General features: G+C 32.2%; 1 protein-coding gene across 1 annotated transcript in view; it reads left to right on the top strand.

Moving 5' to 3' along the window:
• Positions 1–18,660, top strand: part of LOC124530892 (insulin-like growth factor-binding protein complex acid labile subunit) — a 240,818-nt gene that overhangs the window by 133,745 nt on the left and 88,413 nt on the right. Inside the window, exon 4 of the mRNA XM_047105253.1 lies at positions 9,602–9,655. Coding sequence (XP_046961209.1) covers positions 9,653–9,655 — 3 coding nt within the window. The 5' untranslated portion in view covers positions 9,602–9,652. The remainder of the gene's footprint in view (positions 1–9,601; positions 9,656–18,660) is intronic.

Raw genomic sequence — 18,660 nt, 5'->3', positions numbered from 1 at the left:
AGTATACCGCTTATTATCCAATATCTTTACTATAATATAATAATTGAAATTTATAAAATCACCAAAATGTTTAATAAGCACAAGTATTCACTAAATAAATACACACACATACATAAATTTATAATAAACAATAAGAACACACACGAACACAAACGAAACGTATATAAATACACGTCTGTATAAAATTCAGCCCTAAGAGTGTGAGACCGCCGTAACGCAAGCGACTAGACTCAATCTGCATACTGTCATCGAATATCTCGCTATTATGCCATTCCTGCTGTCAAAACCGTTTCACAACAACGCTTACTGAATGCATAACGATATTTTGACGTGCCGGTGCCCTCTGCATTAGACAGTTGGGAATATGTACGGTATGGTTAATGCATATTTTGTACGAAACGACCGCGTCCCGGCCGCCATTTTAAACGGTGAATGATATGAGCTATAGTGCCCGAGGATAGGGAACGAGATAATGGAATGAGTGATCCGAAAGGATAGAATGAAAGAAGGCTCGTTTCAAAAGTAGATAGAAAATGTAAAAAGCTTTAATAAAAACGATATGAGAGTCACATCCAAAAGATGTTCGTCTGGTATTCGCTGTTTAAATACATTTTGCTGAAATGTTTATACGAAAAAGCGTATGTTGTACATACAAGTTTATTTATATATAATGCGTTGTCTTAGGGTAAGATATAAATCGAATTAATTTAATTACATATAAAGAAGAGTTAACAATTTACATATAAGGACTTGTACGTAAACTTTTTAATTGAGTTTGACCAACCCTTCCTCGTCAATAATAATTTGATGGGTAAGAATATACTATACTAGTTTTGGCCCGAGGTTTAGGTCTCGTTTTGGAGGTCAGTTTAGTAGTAGTGCGTGAACGAGTACGTACCAAACATCCATACATACAAAATATCGCTTTTATAATACTATAAGTGATACTAAAGTTATTATAAATAATAATATACTATTTCTGGTTATTACAAATGTATTTAAAACTTAGTTATATCATAAATTTTGATTAAAATATGTGTAAGATTCATATAAATGCAAATAACCATAATTGCGACTTTGCGTAGCTATAATATTATATAATTCATTATTTTCTAAAATTGTCTCAATTGAGTCGCTGTGTGGCGCATTACATTCTAAAGGTACAATATATTATTTTAAGTAAATATATTACATATAATAAAATTGGAATGTCTGTTTGTAATACTGAAATAAACGCTTTTTATTAAATGTATATGTATTAATGCAAAGTATACCAATATAGCATTTTTTACGATTGTTGTCTGTCTGTTTGTTCCGGCTTATAATCTTTATAGTACCTTAGATAACAATTTTTATGAAAAATGTATATTGAAATTAGAAATATAAAGGAAGTCTTTCAAGATACATGAGTAGTACATTAAATATTATACGGCATACCTTAAGATAAAATATCATATGTCACGAAATTAATTCTCATACATTTTGTAAACGAATTTATTCGCTTGGAATAAATTATCTATGTTCATTTCTCGTTTCGTATTATTGTTCAGGCGTGAAAGTAGAACAAACAAACAATCTCACTTTCGTAATACTCATTTCAATAATAATAATAATAATTGTTGTTAATCCTTATTTATGCATTGTATTATTTATATAGAGTGTATTTTTCTTGCTTTTCCGGGCTGTAGGATAGCCGGATATTGGAGCATCGTGTCGGCGCGTAAATTAAAAATTCCAAAAGGAGCCACATTTTTTTTCCTTTTCACTCGAAAACAAAACAACGAATTTGTAGTGGGTGCAGTTCTTTATACTCAAAGCTACCTCATTATCTTATGAGAGATATTTCGGTTTAATGATTTACAAGGGAGATTTTTTAATGAAACGACCGTTTTCAGTTTATGGATAATTAAAAATTTTAATCTACACCAATACATATGTTTGAAGCTTAATAATTATTAGGTATTGGATATACTCTTATATTTAAATGTTGGTATGATATAACGAAGGTAGTTTTTTTTACAACCAATCTGTAAGTAAATTAACTAACAAATGTTAACGTTTACGAAGAAAATAAGCAAAAAGTTTACTGTGTAACTAACAGACAAACACAGTCACGAATGGTGTCTAAGCTCTTTAAATAAATAAAACAATTAGTAAGAAAAGGAAAGTTATGAGTCCAAACAATACTTAAAAATTACTTTTATTTCATAAACATTGATTTCGATTTCTCACATATTTTGTGCATTATTTTCAAATTAAAAAGTGACCAGCAATCTTCTTACTAACTTAGCGTAGTTACTGGTCCATTTTGGTCTTCTAGCTCCAATATAATATTTATATAGTATTGAAGCTAGAAGACAAATAATATATAATGTTTTCAAGTTTACATTTCCTATGCTGTATCTAAAACGGAATAATAAAGAAGACTTACGTATTTCAATTGTAAAATCAAATTGATTTACGATAAAAGCATGCTTAGATGACGAGCCATCGTTATCCAATGTTCTTGGCAAACACGATATTCCTAAGTCTGCTGCATTAATAACTTGTATTTATAGCAACTCCGATATTGCCATTAGCCACCAACGTCGTCCGCGAAACGCACGAACGAGTTTCTCAACCGATACTTATGATTCCCGTAAGATGTAATATCCCAGCCGAGATGGCCCAGTGGTTAGAACGCTTGCATATTAACCGATGATTGCGGGTTCAAACCATTGTGCTTAATTTGTGTAAAGAAACACACCTGCATGTGTCAAATTTCATAGAAATTCTGCCACATGTGTATTCCGCCATTATCCTCATAGAAAGAGGAGGTCTTAACCCAGCAGTGGGAAATTTACAGGCTGTTTTTGTTGTTTAATATCCCACTAGTGAAAACCGAAGAACATTTTGTGTATATGTTAGGCATCAAAATACACTATATTTAAACAGGAAAGAAGTATTAATAATTATTATCGTCGTTAAAAATCGTGAGCAAAAATAAACACGAGTAATCGATGCTGAACCAATTAAGTATTTCCTTATTCGACACGGATCATTTATCAAAAAGATACATACAATTTAAAGACGTCTTCGAATCACCGAGTACATTATTCTCTTCCGAGAGTAACTCCGATTCGTCTAAGTATAATAGTTTAAGTGAAATAAAACGATATCTATTTCAGATTTTATCTTAAGTTATTATCCTTTGGGTGTAGCTAAGGGAAATGCCTCAGCGTTATCTATAAAACGTAGCGTAAAGATGTCTTCAGCTCCATTAGACGGGTCGCATTGGGCTTTTGTCTGTGTTCCTTTGTTCGTCGCCAATTAGTCTTCGAGTTAGAATACCCGAGCACACCTTGCTTCGACTACTCCTATTATTGCTTAATAGATTATGGCTCACCAGTTCCCGGCTTAGCTTTGCCTTTGTCTTAGAAACTTGCGAATCTTGGAATATCACTATAATGCTCCGAAAATGTAAACTATTGTAGTATACTCGGACAATTTAATAGCTAGTGCATGCATGTGTGCTCGCCTTAAGTGAATAGATTCTTAAATAGATATATATGTATAAATATGCATGCATAGCGACATAGCTTATATTTGTTTTGTACGTTTCTTATTTAAATGATTAAAGAAACACAGAAAGCTTTCAAAACATTCATAATTAATTGCGCGTGTGATTATTGTAAGAATCTGTATAACCGTATCTATATCTGTGGTTCGTAGAGATTGATCACACATACAGAATCGTGCGAAGCGATAAAGATTACAACTGTATTTTAAAAGCTATTGTTACTTCCAAGTAATTGTCTAATAAAATATATCGCAGTATCATCAGTGTTTGTGCACTGCTGGACTCTAAAGATAGGCCTCTCCAAATGCACGCCACTGTGGTATTTCTTCGTGTAAATGTAGCCTGTAAATTTCCCTCTACTGGGCTTAGGCCTCCTCCCCTTTTGAGAAGAAAGTTAGGAGCATACTCCATCATGCTGCTCCAGGTGCGGGTTGGTGGGATTCACATGAGGCAAAATTTCGTTGAAATTAGACACATACAGGTGTAACGCCGAACTCCAGATGAATTAAGCACATGAAAATTCAATGGTGCTTGTCTGGGTTTGAACCCGCAATCATCGGTAAAGATGTACGCAATCTAACCACTGGGTCTTTCCCGCTTATAATTGATAACTGTCAACTGTAATTTGACAGACTTTTGAAAACTCTAGTGTAGCTGTAACTTAACATATAAGTTACTTCTTAGAATATAGTCGTCCTAGCTTAATTTCTTAAAATTATTGCTACAATTCATAAACATAAATACATTGCATATAGGAGTTTTCGCTCGTGTGTTGTGCAGTGAATTCTCACAGGTGTGTTCGATCCTTTACATCGGGTAGATCATTTTTCACTCGCGCCCGCCTCGGAAGGTGTAGCCGTGTATTTGTTTCGACTGACAGCTCTGTATATATAAATCATATGTGAAGGAAGAACAGCACTCATTTATAAATATATTTGTAAACTTCAGATCTACGAGTATGCTCCATTTTGTTTATATGTCTGTACATACAATCTGTATCAAATCTTAAAAATATTTTTAAACTTTTATTTAAATTTGCTTAAAGGAAAATTTACTTTGAATTAAATCCAAACTCTTTTTATTACAGTATATAATTTTAAATGATTATGTCGCCAATGTATTAGTATAGTTTATCTGTGGGAAAAAATAATCTATTTATGTTATTAAACTTTCGTAATAAATTTAAAGGTTAGGAAACGTTAATATGCAATGTACATGTTCCAAAATATATCGATTATTGTCAAATACTGTCAATAATAAACTGTATGTACTTCCCAAACGCAACGCCACCTATAATTGGTACGAAAAGCTTTATCTAAATCTTACCAACCGTTTAGGAGATACTTATTACACACACTCACACATATGTTAATGTAACATATACAAAAAATAAAAATTATATAACTTTATACAGCAAAGGCACTTAAAGAGCTCGTTACTAGGAGTATACTAAATCATTAAACAAAGTATTTCAAAGCAAGTCGTCTAATTAGACTTGATATTCTAAGGCTGCTTCAAACACAATGTACTGAAAAGTACATCTCTTAACTGTCCGACGGTCTTTGTAGTGCAAGCTCTATGCAGATCTAACATTAATGTTATCTACAACTCAAAATGCTAAGTATAACGGACAAAGAGACTATATTATTTCCTAAGGCAAGCCAGTTTAGTTTTTATTGCTGTTGCAACAAATATTTTTATACTGTTTTTGGAATCAAAATCAAAATGATATCGTATTAACATAAGCCCTTATGAACTTGTTAAAATTAAAAGCTAACACAGGTTAAAAAGATAGAACTGACAAGACACTTAGCGCTCTTTAGTTTTTTTTTCTGGTTTATTGGAAAATGTTTTCGGTTTTTAGTATAGTGTAATTCCTTACTAGATTATACTTAAAAATACTTGCTAAAATATCTCTATCCAACAATATTAAACCTGTTCGTAATTTTACGAGACTCAAAGGAAAATACTATTTAATCAAAATTACTAAAAATATACTCATATTCCACTTAGCCAAAAATGGCTTGTAAAAATATAAGTCAGTTTGAGTTTTCATGTGTTAAATTTGTTTTTATAATTCATCTTGTAGAATACAGCAAAGAAAAACATTTGAAGAAATTACCCTGAAAACGTAATTCTACTATAATTTATGTATCTTGACTAATCGATGGTAGGACTTTGTATTTAGGTAGGTACACTCATCAGATATTCTACCTTCAAACAGCAATACTAGATATTGATATACTTCAGTTCCAAGTGTAATTAAAAGCACAAAACCATAGCATCTTATATACATGTATCTTATTTACTTATTGATTTCCATAATAATAAAAATATAACTTCTATAAAGCAATTACAGAATTTATACTAAGGCTTCCGTTGCGGATGAACATTTCTATGAAAGATTTTAAGGGTCGACCTTTGTCCGAGAGCAAAGCGTCATATCGTATTAAAAGCCTACCATGTCCACACGAAAACTGAACGTAAAGGTGCGGACACGAACTCAACGTAAGTTATGGTCGCCTCGTGCTCGGACATATAACATTATGTATTTATAACAAAAGTCATGTGTACGATTTATGTTTTGAGAATTTATTGTCACGTGAAGTTTATTTAATAAAAGAAAACAAAAAGTTAATTATTACGTTTGTTAAATATACGCAGCCTTGAATAATATTTAATATATTTATTTTATTTTAACTTATATTGCTGCTGAGCAAATCATGCTTTTTATGTGACATGGAATATATACCAATATATTATCACATACTGAATTAATTCATGGCGCTGATATCTGGCATTTCATGTAACAATATATCTATAATTTGTACGCTCAATGTTAAATAAAACAAACGATTAACGATGAAAAAATATTCAAATTTAAACACATCATCATAATAAATCTTGTATTATTCATATTCAATAAAAGATTTGTTAAAGATAAATAGCGTGGACTTATTTATTTATTTCCAGGCGGTATGTATATCATTTTAATTGTACTTTACTAACTTCCTCGGTAATTAAAATGATAGCAAAAATTAACTACTAAATTTCTTGCCGATATCATTAAATTTTTTCTACACTATGAGTAAAGAATATTTTGATTGTTTTTTTGTTTATTATATAAGTTGAAGTTTTCATTCAAACTTGTTATTTATATCTCGTAAATGCAAAAGAGTTTAAACAATTCATCTATAGAATAGAAAACGTGTTGTACTAGCCGTTGTGAGTCTGTTGTAAATAATGGTTTGGTGTGAAAAGTGCATTTTAAATTTTAACACTCACAAAACAATACATGCATCTTTGAGTGTGTGATATTTTGATATATGTGACTTGGAATTTATTATCATATTTTTATACGATAAAAAATGAGTGAATAAATTTGAGCTGCTTTCCTGGGAACTTAATAAATCCTCTGTTCGAATCTAAAATTTATACCAACTTGACAATCTCGGTACTCTCTACAAGTATAAATTAATTTACTGTTCACATGTGTTAGGTTAGTAACGTCACAAACATATATTATTTTCAATGGAATAATTTGTATTCAAGCATAAAAATATTCAAAGTAACATATAATAAAATATATCAATAATATTAAAAAAACCTAGAACTTTAACAATCTGTACATGAGAGAGTTTGGAGGCTACTCCACCACGCTGCTTAAATGCGGTATCATATATAAATTTGTACTTAGACTTAAGCCCATGTCCTCACGATGTTTATCTTCAACGACAAGCACGAGATGAATTATAAAGACAAATCACATGAAAAATCTGGCTTGTCGGGGTTTGACTTTGCAGTCATCGGTTAAGATGCACGCGTTCTACCCACCGAGTCATCTTAGCTGATTTTTTATATAACTTCATTTTTATTTGATCACCAATTATAATACAACAGTTGTTACATGGCTAAATGATGAACCCATACAATTTATACTTCAACCATTTTGATAGCGACAAAGCATAGCTCTCCGAGCTTAAATTACTGTTCGCGATCCCAAACAATATAGTTAAGGACGATCCCGAGGGAATCTATTGTTGTCTCGTAACCCGCATCCAATTGAATTAGGAGAAAAATAAAACTACTAAAGAAATACACTTCTAGTACTGTTAGATGTCTCAACACTTTACCATACGGAGTAGTACTTAAGTCCTTGCCACATTTATCTTATAAAACATTTCTATCGTAATATCGAGAGTAGTTAGTTTTAAGTTGAGTGCGATAAAGGTGTAACAGAACATAATGATATATTAGATTGAGACAGTTAATTTGTACATACTAACAGTAAATATGAATATATATATATATATATATATATATATTCAAATAAGATAACCCATGATATAATTACAATTTTTGAGCCGAGATGGCCCAGTGGTCGGAACGCGTGGATCTCAACCGATGATCACGGGTTCAAACCCAGGCAGGCACCACTAAATAATCCTGTGCTTAATTTGTGTTTATAATTCGTTTCGTATCAGCGGCGAAGGAAAACATCGTGAGGAAACCTACATGTGTCTAATTTCAAAGAAATTCTGCTTGGCTTGGTGGAATATATTCCGAACCTTCCCCTTGTACGGAAAAGAGATCACCCAGCAGTGGGAAATTTACAGACTATTGTTGTTGTTGCTTGTTGACATAATTTAGTCAAAATTAGTATAAATAACAAACAATAAAATAAAGATACAAAAACATGAAATTGTTAAGACTTCGCTAAACGAAGTAGATACAATATTAAAGGTTGCCTTACGACGGGCGTCGGACGATGGAACAGTAAATATTATAGTGGAAATTCCTACTAGCTGGCAAATATCAACTGCACACTGTTCTTTCTAACTTGAGCCATTCCTTTGACAACTGTTGCGAGAGTACAATAACAGTTTAACACTAATTAAGTATTCTGTATCTTGTTTTAAATATCTTAAATTGATTTTATTTGTCTATGTTATGGATGGACGTGAAGCGATGACGTCGTGTGATTCCTTCCGGACGGAATACATAGGACAGGATATATAGTTCACAAGTGTGTGCTCAAACATAGATGCACTCTATTCCCTCACTCTTACAATGGGACGGCAATTTTAGGCACGAAGTGTATTAAGACCCGAGATGGTCCAGTGGTTAGAACTCAATTATTACGCATTCAAAATCAAGCAAACTCCACTGGCCTCCATATGTCTAATTTCTTCTAATGTGTTTAAATTCCGGCACATGTAAATCCATCAATCCGCAATAGAGCAGCATGGTAAAATATGCTCCTAACATTCTTCGCAAAGGAAGAGGAGGCCTCCTGACCAGCAGTGAGAAATTTACAGGCTGTTACTATTATTATTATATTCTTTAGTGTATTTCCAAACCTCGAACTGTTACTGAAAATTTTACGAAAGAAGAATTCAATAACTTTTGTCACTATCCTTCGGACACAATGTAACATTATTAAATACAAGCTTAAATAAATTATTGTTGCTGGACGAAATAGCACCTAAAATGCAGACAACATTTCCTCGTATTTTTGTTTGTATCAGTATGTTTCTTGAATTCTTTATCTGCAAGTCGATGGTATCAATAAATAAGTCCAATGTCTGTTACAAAGCCCAGGTGTTACAGTTTCAAGCTATTCAGAACGAACTGAACTCAATGCTTACAAATTTACCCGCTTTAAAGAAATACGATCTATGATACGAGTAAATAACAATCCACAAACACTCCGACCGGGTAAAATTCTTTAAGGAAAATGATGAAAAGGACATAAATCAATCTATGTACAAACACATAAGTCTCGGAAATCCTTTTGTTTTATTTTCTGTTTATTTCTACACAAATGCTATATATAAGAAAAAACTAATATTATAAAAACAAACGTAAATATATCTGTCTTTTTCCCACCACACGATTTTATTGAATAGATCGTAATAAAATTTGACCTATATTTAATTTAGAATTCGCTAAAGATGTATTGCTAGTAAATGAATCCTTAGAATTGTATATAAATTATAATATACATGGCTGGTATTTATAATCTGTGATTTCTTGTTACAGAGGACTAATGCAGAGACTCAACACACATTCACCGACAGATTTAATATATCCATGGTAAGTTTTCAACTATACTATTTTTAGAGAACACAGCAATATTAATGATGTCAATCAAAATAATCTATAGCCACATAAAGCTATAACATGGAAAACATATCTGTAGCGATTTATTTTAATTAAGAAAAAAAAACACTTCGAAATTTAAAGTTTTCCCTTTGTAAGATATTGAATATTTATGCCGCGGACGATTTTCGTTTTACGATTTCTCAGAACGCCTGCCAGTGCTACCCCATAAAGTAGAATCGTCAATATCGTGACATCTGCCCCTGGACCCCGACAATCAGTGGAAGCAAATTACAGTATCTACTACGTTGTACGCATCGACTGAAGGGGACGCTTTTCATAAAGAACTCTGACGCAATCCATCTAATAAAATTACGTATTTACGACTGCCCAAAACCTATCAAAAGTCGAAATTTCTCAGTGGATAGAACTCGTCAATTTTAAACAAAGGTCGCGGTTTCAAATCCAAAAACGGTCCCTGTGCTAAATTTATGTTCAGCGAAACAGTGTGACGTAATCAATAATTGACTACATGTATATAGATCAACCAATTCCCATTTTAGTAGCGTGGGAAACTCCATATATATTGCTGTTAATAGACCCAGCTGTGGGACCGTAACGGATCTAATTTTTTCAACTTGAAATCTATCAGAAAGTTTCCTCTTGATATTAAACCAACTCATTATTGAACGAGATTTAATTCCGATGGAACACAAAAACTTTTTGTATTTGCTAAAATTTGACAATTACAAAAGGACTTTGCCATTTCGGAGCAGTCTAAAGTGGAATACGTAAATTAAAAGCTTCCTTTGTTTCTTTATATCAAATGGCGAAAAGTTTCGTGAATCTTGTTTAGGTTTATTATTGTTTAACTTTTTTTTCAGTTCCAACGAAACGACTATAGCCTTTTCGGTGGACGATTTCTTTTATTAATTCCGCGCTGTCTTCGGTCACGCACCTCGGAGGTGGGCCGCGAATAATAAACTGTGAAACAAAGGGAATGGAAGGAAGCTCGGAATAATATTTACGCCGGACCCTCGACCGGCGGAAACCGAACGTCGGGCTTAAATTTTCGAGTTTTTCCGGCTTTTTTCGGACAAACTTTTGGGGTTTTCCTTCCTGACTTGCTAACACGAGTTGTGGACCTCGATGCGTACCTAAGTTCAAGGCGGTTTCCCGTTGTCTCTTGTTTGAATTTATTATAATATTTTACCAAGCGGATTACGAGAGAAAAGGTGAACTGATCCCAGACTTTGTGTTTCTTGAATAAACACTTTATAAGGAACAATGTAATATTTTGTCCTTAGTACTGTAAGGCCACCTTTTTATTTTGTATTACATCTTTATACAGCTAATAATATTCAATGATAAATATTTTAAATGTGAAATGTATTCGTTTTTAAGTTAATTATTCGTATTCATTAATATTTTACGTATTATTTAAATATCGAATCTCATTACCAATCGTATAATTAACTATTATTTTTAGTGAACCTACCAATACTAAATATGTTTCATTATTATGAAGCTATTAAATTATTCCAATCATTATTAATTTATTTAATTGCAATAAACTTATAAAACCGTTTCGTTTTGTATAAAAACCATCAACGGTCGTTGCTTTCAACTAGCACTACTAGTTTGAAATTTCAATGTGTGCTGCCAAAATAAGTGATATGAAAACAAGTCCTAGAATTAGCCGAAAACAATGGACGTAGCATACAAACAACTACTGAAAAGCATTCTTAACTCCGTGTGTTTGTTTCGGCACTCTCAAAGCCCATTTACCCCCTCCCCCTCCTGTTCACTCGCCATGCTCTAAAGAATCCATCTCTTGCCTTTAGGGTTCCATATAAGATGTTATCTCTGAAAGGCGTTGGGTTTGCAATTTGTGACACTAAAGGCTACATTTTAATATGTATTCAAAGGATCTTTAGTTGTATTGTTGTATGAGTTGTTGGACGGGAAATGTGTTCGTTGTTTTAATGTAAACAATATGAAGAATATGTGGATGTCAGTAAACCATTCCGTTTTGAGCTAAATGTACATTCAAATATTAACCTGGTCACGAAAGAAATATCGCTAAAATAAATGTATCCCTACGTTAACCATTAACTATATCACAATCTTGAAGGTCAAGGAAAATGTCGCGAGGAAATCTGCAGATCGTGCGGAATTTTGACACGTGTATGTGGCACGAACTCACATTGGAAAACCTTGGGGCTTCAAATTTCTCCTCAAGTAGACGAGACTTTTCGGAGATTGATTCTTGTGCTAAATCCAGGTACATGTATTTTCCAAGATTGAGTCAAACTTATCGACCAATTCAAATAGTCTATTACTGAAAAAAAACCTTTTTGTAGGTTGTTACGACTGTATATTATTTTCTTACGATGTCGTTGGTACTATTTAAATGGAAATGTTTTAGTTAACTTACTACTGATTTATAGACATAATTAATTGACAACGAAGATGCAGATAACAATGCTGTAAGCACTGACCATCACAGTATATATACTGATTTACAAAATCCAATATGGCATCTAAAATAATTTCCCTGAAATATGAAATAGACCAATAATGTTCAAGTCAAATTAGCGTAATTTGTAATGAAACTGTGATGGGTTTCGTGACATGATATTGTCCGCAACATATGTATACGCAGACAAACACTACAAGAATTTAATTTAGATTTTTTCATGATTGACAGGCTTAACATTTAAATATTTTATTACAATATTGTTCAATTATGTTACAAGGGAAGTTTGGGATAATAATCTAGAAGAATTTTTAAACTTACTTATTTACTTGATTACTTATTGATTTATAACTAGAAATTATTAATGATGAAAAGGTACTCCCAGTACGACTACATATAAGTATTTATAAAGAAAGGACTTATATTATTAGTGTAGGTATATTAATTTATTCCAGTTTTTCCCTTTCTCCCTCATTAAGCTCTCCTGTTCTGTAAACACGTGTTACGTCGTATCGCTTTGTGCGAAGGGCCTGTCAATCTTCATCTAAGACCGCCACCAACACACAAACACGGCTTTTAATCTGATATATTAAATTAAATGCTCGGTTTTGATCGTGTGCTATACGTTCAGGCACCATTCATTCGATCGATGTGAAATTTTTATATTGTTGTTGGCAATAGCGTAAAAATAATATATATATTTTTGTTAATGTTAGGGCTTTGTTCAAGTCCGCCTGCAAAGGTACTTTCCTATCATTGACATGACGGTAGCGTCAAGCAGTAATACCTAGTACTTTTGTGTTCCGGTAAGTAAGGCATTATAATTACAGGCACAGGGGATAAAAATCTCACTTCTCGAGATTGGTTGCACATTGTTCAACCAATTGTTGTAAGAAATTATGAAAATTTGTATGGGCAGTTGTGATCATCGGTTGTCGGTTAGATATATAAATATATATCTGTTATTAATGAAAAAGATTCACGATTAAATTCGATTTATTTCGAAACTTACGAAGTGGTCGAAGTTCAGTCATTAATGTAAGGACGAAAACATCTGTATATTTCGTTTCTCTTTCTGTCAATTTATTTTATAAAAAAAAATTACATAGTAAAAACTTCTTCGATCTGCTTGTCGCAGTTACCTCGGTAATTTTAATTAAAAAAAAAAAACAATTCATATTTAGAATTTCATTTCTAATGAAACATGTTTGTTTTATTTGCATTGTTCCAAAAAAATCATTTTCTTGCCGATTGATGGAAGTTGAAAAGGGGAGCTCCCTTAAAATTGCGCAATATTGTGCTTCTACATTATAAAAAGAAGATTGACACAAGCTTCAAGTGCGTCTATATTAAATTTTAGAATGTGCGTTATCTGTCAATCTTAACACAGATTAATAAGAATAATGTAAACCGTATGAATGGTTTTGCAATTGCATAATTTCAATTAAATAGACATCACTATTGAATTTCAATAGGAACTTTTTTACAAATATAAAGACGTAAAGTGTTATATCTAAGTAACTATAAAAAGTAAGTTAAATTAATCCCAGTATCAGTGTGACGGCATATGTTACCGACATTTGTCAAACTCTAACACAGCACGAAGAACAATTTGTTTTATAGATAACAAGAGGTGTTTAATAAGGGTTGATAGTGGTTATTTATTATGAGATAATGTCTGACACTTAGAACGGTGATTTACTTATCCGTGTATATACAAATCCTTGCTTGGTATCAAGTCCGTTGATTTCGATAAAAGGACGAGGAATGACATTATTGTTCAGTTTTTTATTTTTATCTAAAAACTAATATATATACGTATATACATACCTACATGCTCTGGCCGTAATTATTGAAAATATTCAAAATAAAAAACCACGCGAAAAAATGTGTGCTCGACTTATTTTAAACCGATTTTTGGTTGTGATTCGCATATTATATCCACTGAGCTATTGATCTGTTAGCAAATCATATTACGTAATAAAAAAAAACAATTTATAAATAAAAGTATTTGCTGATTTATTTAAAAGTCAGTATATATTTGTTTTATTAAAATGTTTACCTGAATGTAAAATATAACGGAAAATAATTACTCAAATTTCTCTTTCAGAATATTAAATAAACGTAAGTCTAGCGTGATTATTATCACAGTCAATTAAATAAATTTTAGACTGTTATTTATACCTTTAATAAAAATATTTCTCTTCTAAATATAAAATAAAATAAATCTTGAAAATAAAAAAATGTTAAATTTACATCTTTTTAAATTCAAATATAATTTACGAAATTCTTATCATTGATAAGAATTTCGTAAATTATATTAAAAAATGAATATTTCGTATTTCTTATCAAAATCGTATTGATAAATAATTTATTTTTAATATTGTTATTCGTGCTGTCTAAGCCACATAAAACAGGCACTAAAAATAGATTATTAATTTATAAAATTAAATGAAAAGTTCGTAATTTTAAGAAGTTTCTTTGATTAGATTTATTTAGATAATTATAATTCAATGAACGTAAAAACTCATCTGTACATAAAAGTCAAATACGCTATATTATTAAGTCAACGATCTTAATACAACATATAATACGTGGAAATTAAAAAGGTTTTGTTTTTAAATTAAAACAGAGTTTCCTAATCGTTAAGCTGAAATAATGATGCATATTTTTTAACTTAGAGCCATTGTAAAATAAAAGTTGAAAAGCATTGGTGGCATAAGTTGTACATAATTAAAAATAAAATTGTGACATCACAAAGGACAAAAGGTCGTGCTCTGTTTAAACAGCATATATTTTTTTTTTATTTTAATCAAGCACAAAACCAGCGTCACAAATGAGCACTACGTGAATACGCCCTCCACGCGTCACTGGAATCCTGCAGCGCATTGTCTTCCAGTAATATTGTCTTCCAAAGAACACACTTAAATTCACAAACAACCCCCCACCTCCCACTACTGTTTACTGCTCTCGGATTACTCGCAGTTGTTAACTTTTATAGGACAAATGAAGCTCGCTTTGCAGCTTTTTAAATGAAATAAAAACAGTAATTACTGTTTACCGAACCGCCTGTTTCATTGCTATATTAATAATAATTTTATTCTTCGATTGTTTTATTCGACTACATTTTCTAGACATTTCGACGTGGATGTAAAATTGGTTTAATTGAATAAGAGATTTCCTTTCACATCTCAGCCAATTTGTGCAAAAGATCATAGCTAGTTTTAGTTTAGTACGTAAGCGGTATGCGTAGTTCACTACAGTGCAATTTACATTATAAGAAAAATATTTTCCTTTTTTAAGGTAGAATAATTGACCCGCAGATATATCCCTGCAACTATCATATGTCTATATACACGAATTTTAATACATTAGTAAGAATTATTTAATATGAAATATTACGTTTCTAATTTTAAATAATATACTTCTCAATGTACAGAATACTTTTCTTTGAACATTTAAACGGACGTGAGCTATCGATTGGCGGCTCTCAAATTGTCCATAAAAACGTCCTCATCCCTTCATTAAGGGCCCTCCACACTTTCCCTGAAATCGTCCCCTTGCCACAATAGTCGTAACTAACGTCAAGCGGATCGGCGTTTAAATGAAGCTTACGATTCCAAGACAAGTGTAGAGTATGCAAAGCACAGAGAGATGCATTTTATTATTCATATATTTTCTCATTCTATATATTTTATTATTTTGAACACGATGTTTATTATATGTTCCCAAAGCTACTACTACTATAGATTAGTGATAGTAATACAACAACATGTGTTCTGATTTAAATTGTTGTATTTTATTAAAAATTAAACATATACATTTTATAGTAACAAAAAAATAATGTTAAATGTGTGTATCTACTCCTTGTTTTCAAATCGGCTAAAAATAACTATTTATATTTTCTAGTTGATAGAGTTTATGCGTCACTTCTATTTGATCGCTCTACCGTGTAGCTCTACGAGCTCAAGGGAGCACGCATCTGTCGAAGTATGGCTCCCTAAGTTGCAACTCTTCGACCCTTCTGCGCGCCTGGTAGCATGCAAACGTGTTAATACTTTTTGGCTACGTGATCAAATGCATATACATATGCTATATGTGTATATGTCAGATAAACACAATATTTTTTAGTGTTTTCAGACACATTATAAAAAAGCACCAAAATAGCTTTCATACAAAATCAGACCCAAAAGTTTGTATAGAAGCTCGCTCAATATTGAACCCATAATTTAAATATGGATGAACTAAGTTATGACGTCATTTTTATTATTATCTTGGTGGATTGACCTTAGAGAGGAATTTGACAGTGGGTATAGGCCTTACAGTTTATATCCAAAAGCTATGTAAATTACTATTAAGTAATTTTAATTATTTTATCTATTTCAGTAATAAAACTAATTTGCGGATGTATGTAAAATTAATACACAAACAAAATATTCCGAAAACTATACACGAGAAAAAAAAACACATAAACGCAACATAATATTTTTTACCTAAAATGTTTTCGGCTTGAAATTAAAAGTTTCGTCTTTTGTTAAAAAATGTTCGTAATAAAAACCTACAATTTTAATATTTCACGAGCCTGAATTTCTCTTTATGCGTCTTTCGGAACACTAAACTTGGATGCGTTACTTATTTCTGATCGATGCGATAAATAAAAAAATCCGCAAAAAAAAAAGTATATCTTTGTCCGTAATAAATGTAAATATGGTTGTTTTGTGCAAACTGTGCTCTCGAGGGAGCCGAAATGCAAGGGGCAATACTCCGCATCCCTTTTATTGTTCCCCCTGAGAACGATATGTGCCTTTATTACCTGACTGCACACATTGCGTGATTATTTGCTACGGTACACGAATATTTCTATGGCGATATGAGATTTTTTTAAACGAAAACCATTGGTATTGGTCTGATTGGGCGAGTAGGTAAATCATCATGCAGCGTTCCTTTGCGACTTGTAAATCAAACGGAAGTGATCAGCCTTCGTATCTTGAATCAGATTCGAATAATACTTGATAATATACAAATTAATTCAATAGGATTTTGGCTAGTGTGTTGGTGATTCATTTGTTTCTCATTTTAAACATTGCTCAGTATTAGTAGTGGTCGTTAAATATAATAGCAATGTATACGTTGTGACGTCACCGTTATATAAAAATTCAATATCACTAGAACGTAATGTGAAATAGATGTTTTCGATATTTCAACGTTTCGCTAAATATTTAGCTTGGCGAGTTTCGAGAGATTTCAACCCATATTTGATCGAACTCCCGTATTTATATAGTGACGCTTACCGAGAAACCTAAGACGGGGCCGGTAATGGGGTCCATTTGAGTGCATTCTTTTAAAACTCGCCCTCTTTTATTTGCAGCCAGCATTAAGTTTAAAATAAGGGATCATCTCGTCTGCGAATTTCGATAAAGAATGTTGCTATCATTAATTTTTGTCGTTATATATTTAACACTGTTTAAATACTTTAAAGTTTGGCTGATTATATATCAATTAATCACACCTAAAGCGCCTAACTAAATTCAAGTTACGAGCCGCATATAATAGACCGGTCTCCAGCGAACAGCAATTTAATCAGAAGTTTAGACAGCACATCAGACAAGGTCTTTGATCGCGTTGTTATTGTAATATCAACACGTGCACACGCGATACACACGCGGCCCTAGTTAAGTAAACATTACACAATAAATAACCCACCGATACACGCTGCGGTGTATCAAACCTCGTTGCTACTTAATTGAATGAAGAACATAAGCTAGTTGAATGACTAGGAATAAAAAAATCGTTTTAAAACAGAGGGAAAAAAATTAAAGTGCCAACGTTACGGCTCGTTTTACATGAAAGGTTTTTTTTGTGAACGCATCGGTGATTCCTTTTGAATGTTTTATTGAGGTAAACTATGTTATTCGTGTCATAACCGGAGTGCAATATTGAAAACGTTACAATTGCCAATTTTGATACATGAGAGTCGAATGAAATATCGTTTAAAAATTTATGAAAAACTGCCTTCCCGTACCGACGTCGTCGTCGCACGAATTAAATTAACGTTTTACTTTTGTATTATTTCACTCAACTCATTCGGACCATTGCAAGATACTTACCTATTTAAACCAGAAAGTGGTACTTCAAATTCATAATTTGATTATGTAGCCGATGCGACCGTTGAAGCCATTGGGCCCTACATTGCTTTTGCTTGTTCATGCCTCAATTCGCTTGTACATCACTTGCTATATATATATTCATCCCTAACCGATATCAGTCCACTAATTCACTAATTTTGCAAACTATGTCTTGTTGATAACTCGGCTTATATCTACATAATATTATAATTGTGAAAGTAACTCTGTCTATCTGTCTGTCTGTCGCTCTTGCACTACCAAGCCGCTGAACCGAATTTCATTAAATTTGGTATGAAGCAAACAAGAAATCCAAGAAAGGACATAAAGTACTTTTTTGTTTAACACATGACAACCATCACCCAAAAAAGTAAAGCCGCTGGCGACTAGTAGTTTCG

This window comes from Vanessa cardui, chromosome 7 (genome assembly GCF_905220365.1).
Source record: "Vanessa cardui chromosome 7, ilVanCard2.1, whole genome shotgun sequence".
Classification (NCBI taxonomy): domain Eukaryota; kingdom Metazoa; phylum Arthropoda; class Insecta; order Lepidoptera; family Nymphalidae; genus Vanessa; species Vanessa cardui.
This window is presented reverse-complemented; position numbering and strand designations above follow the sequence as displayed.